At 32.7% G+C, this 6880-nt stretch overlaps 1 protein-coding gene across 2 annotated transcripts; it reads left to right on the top strand.

The window, feature by feature from the left end:
• Positions 1 to 1979: 1979 nt before the first annotated feature.
• Positions 1980 to 6880, top strand: LOC106767102. Of its 2 annotated transcripts, none has more exons than XM_014651929.2 (5): positions 1980 to 2810; positions 4294 to 4337; positions 4451 to 4528; positions 4796 to 5393; positions 5663 to 6880. In XM_014651929.2, exons 1-5 carry the CDS (start codon positions 2664 to 2666, stop codon positions 6266 to 6268), a joined length of 1473 nt encoding a protein of 490 aa, XP_014507415.1. In that variant the 5' UTR covers positions 1980 to 2663; the 3' UTR covers positions 6269 to 6880. The 2 variants fall into 2 exon arrangements, with proteins under 2 accessions (XP_014507415.1, XP_014507414.1); XM_014651928.2 differs by having other exon boundaries at positions 4294 to 4343.

Here is a 6880-nt window from a genome sequence, read left to right as displayed (position 1 = left end):
ACTAATTCTTCGTTGGGTGATGCCAAACTAAATGAAATTGTCAAACAATTTTCAATTTTTTAAATTATTATCTGTAACTGAGGCTTTAAAACAAATTTTGATCTTAAAATTTTGAAAATAATTATTCTTTTTACTAATTATAAAGGCATTATTTTCTCAAAAATAATTTCACTCAAGTGTTATTTAATTATTTTCTTAGAAATTAATAATAAATTTATGAACATAAAATTGTATAAATGTATAATTTACTCGTGTGCTCCAACACGTGGCATTACAAAAGTACAAAATCCACATCACCCCACTATCCTGTGTTGAGAAAATAAAGGGACAAAGGTAATTGCGATTGGGATAGGTTTTAGTGATTATTCCTTAACACAACCTAATAAATCATTATTTAAGTGTTTAAAAGAGATATTAACGTCTAGTTTCATATATCATAAATTAAATACATCATTTGACTTTAGTTATTTATCTCAAAAGTTTGTTTATAGATGTTTTTGTAGATGTGTGTTTTGAGTTTGGACGTTTGTTTAGGTCTTTGATGAACTTTTGAATGTAACACGTCTAAATTATTTGAACAAAATATGTATTTAGCATTTAATTATATCTTAAATAATTTGACTTCGACAGAATACACATATAAGAAAAAGTTTATGTATGGATAAAAAGTAATTATATTGTATTTGGATTCTTCTTATGAGGAAATATTAAATATTAATATATTTCAATTTTTAAAAATATAAATATGTTTAGTAATTTGTAGGATATTGTATACTAAAAAGTAATAATAAAAATATTAATTAAGTATTAGTCAAGTATAATTTTAGTATCTGATAATATATGAAATTGAAATTCACCTCTATTTTAAGCTTTAATACTTTATAATTTTTCAATTTTTAATATGAATAAATATATTTTCATTTAAATATAATTCTGAAACACTATTTAATATATATATAAAAATAAATGTTAATAAAAATCAAAATATATTAAAGTTTAAGATAAAAATAAATTTTAATTTTACATTAAAATTTAAAAATTGAAAACACGTTTAATCATATAAATAAATTATACCTCCCTCGGAATAAGAATCCAAATCAATCTTTATCTTATGTATCTAACATTACTTTAATTTCAATTATAATTTATATTTTAAATATAGAAAATATATTTTTTTTAATATTTATGTAGGCAACATTTAATATAATTAATATATATTGTTACGAAGAATAGTTGATCGATGTACAAAATTATGTATATTTATTGGGTTAGTAGTTCAGCATAATTAAAAATATGTTATTAAAGATATTAAGGATAAAATAATAAAGATATCTGATAAAAGATATTGATAAAGTTGTTTATGAACAACCGATCAGATTTGAAAGTAAATCTCTTTAAGGTAATTTTGTTTATATTTTATTGAGCTTGTGATAACCTATAAATATAGGATCAAGGCTAAAAGTCACGTTTTATTCACGTTCTACCTACACTTCATTCATACTTAAAAATATTCTACCGTGATAACAAAATCACTTTATTGAAAGCTCAGACTCAAAAATTCACGCCTAACTTGAGAGTGGAAGGAACGCGAGCAGCCTCAGTGAAAAACAAGCAAGCAGTCCAGAAGTTATAGGAAAACAAGGGACACAGACAATTAAAGGAAACAAAGACGCGTCCACCAGGTTAGTTTCTCGATTCTACAAAATTTATACCGAAAGAATACTTAAGCACGTAGTTGGATGAACTTCTTCTAAGTTACTTCATATTAATAACACAACATCATGAAAATAATTAAAACTTCTTCCACAATTTTTTATAATAATAAAAATTTTATATAAAAAAAATAGAAAACACCGTTCAAACATAGTATAAACAATATTACCAAATATATATATATATATATATATATATATATATATAATAAAATAACAAATAGAAAAACAATAAAACTGAACTTGATAAATAAAAACCATAATTGCACTATCGACCACGAATTTGTCATTATTCAGCCACAGAAATTCAAATTTCGGACATCCAGATTTGCCAGTGGGCAAAAGCGCGCAATCTCGAAAGAGAAACGGCAAAAATAATAAAAGAAGAGGAGGAAGAACTAAAAAGCAGAAAAGGGTAAAAGGGTGATTTCACAGAAAAATCCCCCAAATTTATAAGACAGAAGAATACATAGTTGATAAATTGAAAATACAAGCCTACACGACATTCCTGATTGTCGTCCATTGTTGTTGTATGATGTGTACCTTCATTTTATTCTATTTTTATTTTTTCATTTTACCCCATGTTCCTTCTTCTCTCAATCCATCATCCTCTCACATTTAATTAATTTTTATTTCATTTCCTAAACAAACCAACCACCCAAAACCACCACCCTCCGCCGGGAAACCAACCTCGTATCCCTTCTTTCCTCCGTGCTACATCTCCAAAACCTGTTTTCCGCTGCCCAAAACCTTTTTTCTCGTCCCTCCAGCCATTCTCGTTCCATTTCCGTTCTGTCTGTTATTTATTCTCCGTTGCCGTGGGGTTAGTCGGGGCAGTAGCGTTTTTTTTTACGACTTTGCTAACGTGAGCCGCGAGCGTAGGATTAGGAACTTACAAAACAAAAAAGGCAGTCGCCTTTGCTTCAATCTCCAACGTACACGTGTACGGCTATGGGAGCAGAGTTGGTGGTCACGTGGAACACCTGGGAGGAGCTTCTCCTCGGTGGAGCTATTCTCCGGCACGGGACCCGAGATTGGACCGTCGTTGCCGCGGAACTCAAGACCCGAACCGTTTCGCCATTTAGTTTCAGTCCCGAGGTATGTATAAAGTATTAGATTATATTTTATTGTATTTATTTATTATTATTTTTTATTTTATTCTCTTTCCTTCTTTCTTAAGTATAAAAAAGACTAGTGAATTAATTTCGCTTCGGTTTCAAAACCGTTACGGGTCATTATTGACCGACCCACTGACCTAATCTCATTGCCTACATGTGATTATTATTATTTTTATTTTTATTAATATAATATTAAATTAAACGAAATGACTTTATTATATTTATTTATTTATATGTTTTATAGTTAACGTGGGGTTAGACTGGAGCTTTTGATGTGGTTTTTCTTGTATTGTATTGTATAGTATCCCAACAAACATCGATTGTGACGCCTAAAACCTTTGTTTGTGTATTGGATTTTGCTAACGTGTTTTTCGGGGACTGGGTGCTGTTTTACGTGCAATTTCTTTTTTTCACTTTATCGATTTCGTTACGCTGCTTATATCATCACCCGCATATGGTGATTGAGACGGCGTTAACTCTATAGCTCAATTTGTTTGCTGATAATAACTCACATCTTTCAATTTTGGTTTATGTATTAGAAATGCTGAAATGAATCATCAGGACCTATGATTATAGCTTTTCATTTCTTTTCAGCTTTGAATTGAACGAAAGCCCTCAATTGAATTCGTGGACCTACCTACTTTAATGCGTCCTAATAATTTCCGTACCAAGTTATGTTGATATTAAGTTTCAACAATTATAATAATGTTTTAGTACTCTTACTTTGTGCGTAAAATTTTCTCCGTTTTGCGTCTACATAACCTATAACATAACGTGAAATTAGATGGGGGTGGGTATGAAATTTTAAAAATTCGATATTCAAATTTGAAATTTGAAATCCTCGTACGTTTAATTGAACAAGACTTGTTTGAGTTTTTGACACTGGCTTAAATTTGGTTTTAAAACCATTTTCTCTATCAAATTTGGTTTGGTTTTGATTTAGATGTAATCCGTGGGGAATGTCCTAACTAAGGTGGTCGAGTCAAAAATTCTCCATCTGGGATTGAGGCAAATGTTATTTAGTGTAGACCAACTAAAGATGTCTAAACAATCCATTAATATTGACTTAAAGTGATTTGGATTGAGTGGTTATAGGTTTGTTTCAATTATTTGGACTTTTTGCATATCCGTAGAGTTAGCATTATGTTTGTTTGTAAAACTTAACCTTTCAAGTTGGTACACAAGAATATGCCTTATAGTAGTTAATATTTGTATTGAGAGTCTTGTTTTAATTAGAATCCTGAGCAATGTGAATTTAGTATGCTCACCTTGTTGGGCTGAATGTTGAGATGGCTGAGTAGTGAATCTTACATTATTTTTTTTGTTTTACATTGGTTACTTCTAGCATATTTACATGTCAAACATGTGGCTCGCTATATTTCTGGTCTTCATGCTTTTATTGTTAAGTGTGAAGGAAAAATATTTGATGAACATTCATTTGATAGGAGGCTTTCTTTTTACAGGTTTGTAAAGCCAAATATGAAGAGTTGCGACAGCAGTATTCTGGGTGCATGTAATTAATAATTGTTTTTTGAGTTAGATTTAATGAAAATTGCATCCTGAAGATGGCATTGAAGTTGTGTTGTTTCTCAGCGTATTATGTTTACATGACATTATCAGGGCTTGGTTTGAGGAGCTTAAGAAGAAAAGAGTGGCAGAGCTTAAGAGAGACTTGGAGCTATCTGAAGAATTAATCGGGTCAGTTACATGCCCATATTTCTCTGTCTGAGAATTTGTAAGACAGCCAAGTAATATTATGAGACACAACAAATCTCAATTTCTTCAAGCTTTTTGTTTACTTAAATGTCCAAAAAAAACTCAGTTTAGCTTGCACATTCTACACCCTATTGCCCCTGGCGTAGGGCAGTGTGAAATTCTGACCACAGGAGCTAGTGTAGATTTATCTTTTCGCTATCGTAATTACCAGCATTTGAGGTATAATTATATTCAATATCTTTGTTTCAGATCCCTTGAGTTGAAGCTTGAATCCCTTAAGACTGGAATGGACGAGAAAAAAGTTGATTGCCATGTTGATGATGGCTCAGTCAGACCCGAATTACATGTTCCGTTGGAGAAATTGGATAGAGTTGTTCCTTCTGCAAAAGAGATGTCAAAGGATGGACTATCTGCTGGGAGTTTCACACATGAAAGCCAGACAAACTGGTCTCATGAATGTAAGGTTCCAGCAATGTCGTGTGAAGATGTGGAGACCAAGCCTGAAGTTTCAGGGTCTACTGAGCAGGAGAAAGTTTTGAATGTAGATAAGTCGACTCACACTATATATGAAGGACAGGGAGGGTGTTTGAAAAAACGAAGAGGGAAGAGAAAGAGGAAAGATTGTGGCAGAAATACTAATGAAGCCAGTATAAGAGAAAGTGATTTATCAGCGGATGTGTGTAAAGAAAGTTCTACCAGCAACTGTGATGAGATCGCAAAGTCTCCCGGTACGGATGAGGCAAAAGCAAACATGAAAAAGGATGAAATAAAAGATCTGATGGAGCTCTTGGATTCTTTTTTGTCAGTTCAAGGTGCTTCTTCCTTCTGTCGTAGGCATGATAGTCAGGTATGTGTAACTTAAGAGATCTCAGAGATCTCATTCTACTCAATAATAGTTAGCAACTTTTTTTCACCTTGTAATGCTTTTAAGCAAAGGTCCACCAGTTTCTTAGACGCCCATGCTCTAAATCTTACAAGCGAAAGTTTCATAGTTTCCATTCCTTTTGAAACTGTCTAGCAATGAATGACAGATAGGTATATAGTTTTTAAAACTTGAGGCAACGAATAGGCAGTGATGTGATTCATTATACTTAAGCACCACTTTTTTTACAACAGAAGCGAGGAAGATACAAGAAAACGATCCGGCAACACATGGACTTTGACACTATAAGGTCTAGAATCAACAATGGAACAATCAAGTCCATGTTGGAACTTATAAGAGACTTGTTACTATTGACCAACAATGCTATATTATTCTACTCCAAGATCACTCGTGAATACAAAATTGCTCTAAAACTGAGAGACCTTGCCATCAAAACATCGGCAGAGAAACTTAAGTTTTTGAGCAGTGCCTCCACATCATCACCTGTGCCTGATCCTCAAGTGAAAGTCAGAAGCATGAGCACATCACCTGTGCATGATCCTCCAGTGAAAGCCAAAAGCATTACCACATCTCCTGTGCATGATCCTTCAATGAAAGTCAGAAGCATGCGCCCCGGTAACCGCAAGATTGTTGCAAAGGTAGCTGGTGGCAGCAGCTCTGCCGAAAGGGTCTCACTTAGAGCTAAGAAAGAAGCTAATAAAGTAGAATCTCCATCTTCAGTCGAATCCTTACCCATCAAGAAGGCTTTTGGTGGTAGAACAAAAAACGTTGTACGTGAAAGTGCAGGTCAGAGACATGCAACTCCAAGGAAGGGAAGGAAAAGAGGGAAAACAAAGTGAGTATTTGACCATCTTAAAGGCTCTCTGTACAAAGGTTTGTTTCCTTTTTTTTGCATCCAAAAGGATTAACTTTCGTGCAAACCAGAAGGAGTTGCAGCATCAGGCAATGAGCTGGCTAGTTCAAGTATATTATATTATAAATATCCCTGAACTATGAATAAGAAAAGTAGTTATAAATTACAGTAACCAAGCTAGACAACATTTCAAACTGTACTAGGTACTTCTAGTAAATCTTTTGTAAGTTGTAAATGCAGATTTTGTTTTTAACAAAAGAGAAGTATACTAATTTAAATAGACAGAAAGTTATAAATTAGCATATGCTAGATGTTTTCTTGGTCCCTTCTGTCATTATCTAAAAGGTTTCTTCTGTCAAATTTATATAACACGTGTTAATATTTTTAATTTTAAAATCATGATTTTGTTGGACTCTAATGCAATTTGAAGAGTTAACATGATCCAATGGCAATAAACCACTTGATTTTGTCTTTGTGCTTGTCTCTAACAACTAGTATGGATTTAACCCTTCCATTTTTTATTTGTATTTTATTCAGCATTTGTTTAACAAGATATGCCCTTGTTGTTGATAAGATTTTCCATGGGGACTTTTGGCTT

The sequence above is a fragment of the Vigna radiata genome, chromosome 7 (genome assembly GCF_000741045.1).
Source record: "Vigna radiata var. radiata cultivar VC1973A chromosome 7, Vradiata_ver6, whole genome shotgun sequence".
Taxonomy (NCBI): Eukaryota; Viridiplantae; Streptophyta; class Magnoliopsida; order Fabales; family Fabaceae; genus Vigna; species Vigna radiata.
Note: the sequence above shows the minus strand (reverse complement) of the source record. Positions and strands in the feature narration are given on the sequence as shown.

Bases quoted from the DNA above. Each gene is read 5' to 3' on its own strand.
- LOC106767102 (XM_014651928.2), top strand. From the start codon at position 2,664: ATGGGAGCAGAGTTGGTGGTCACGTGGAACACCTGGGAGGAGCTTCTC. The intron at 2,811-4,293 runs GTATGTATAAAG...TTCTTTTTACAG, and splicing joins CATTTAGTTTCAGTCCCGAG to GTTTGTAAAGCCAAATATGA. The intron at 5,394-5,662 runs GTATGTGTAACT...TTTTTACAACAG, and splicing joins GTCGTAGGCATGATAGTCAG to AAGCGAGGAAGATACAAGAA.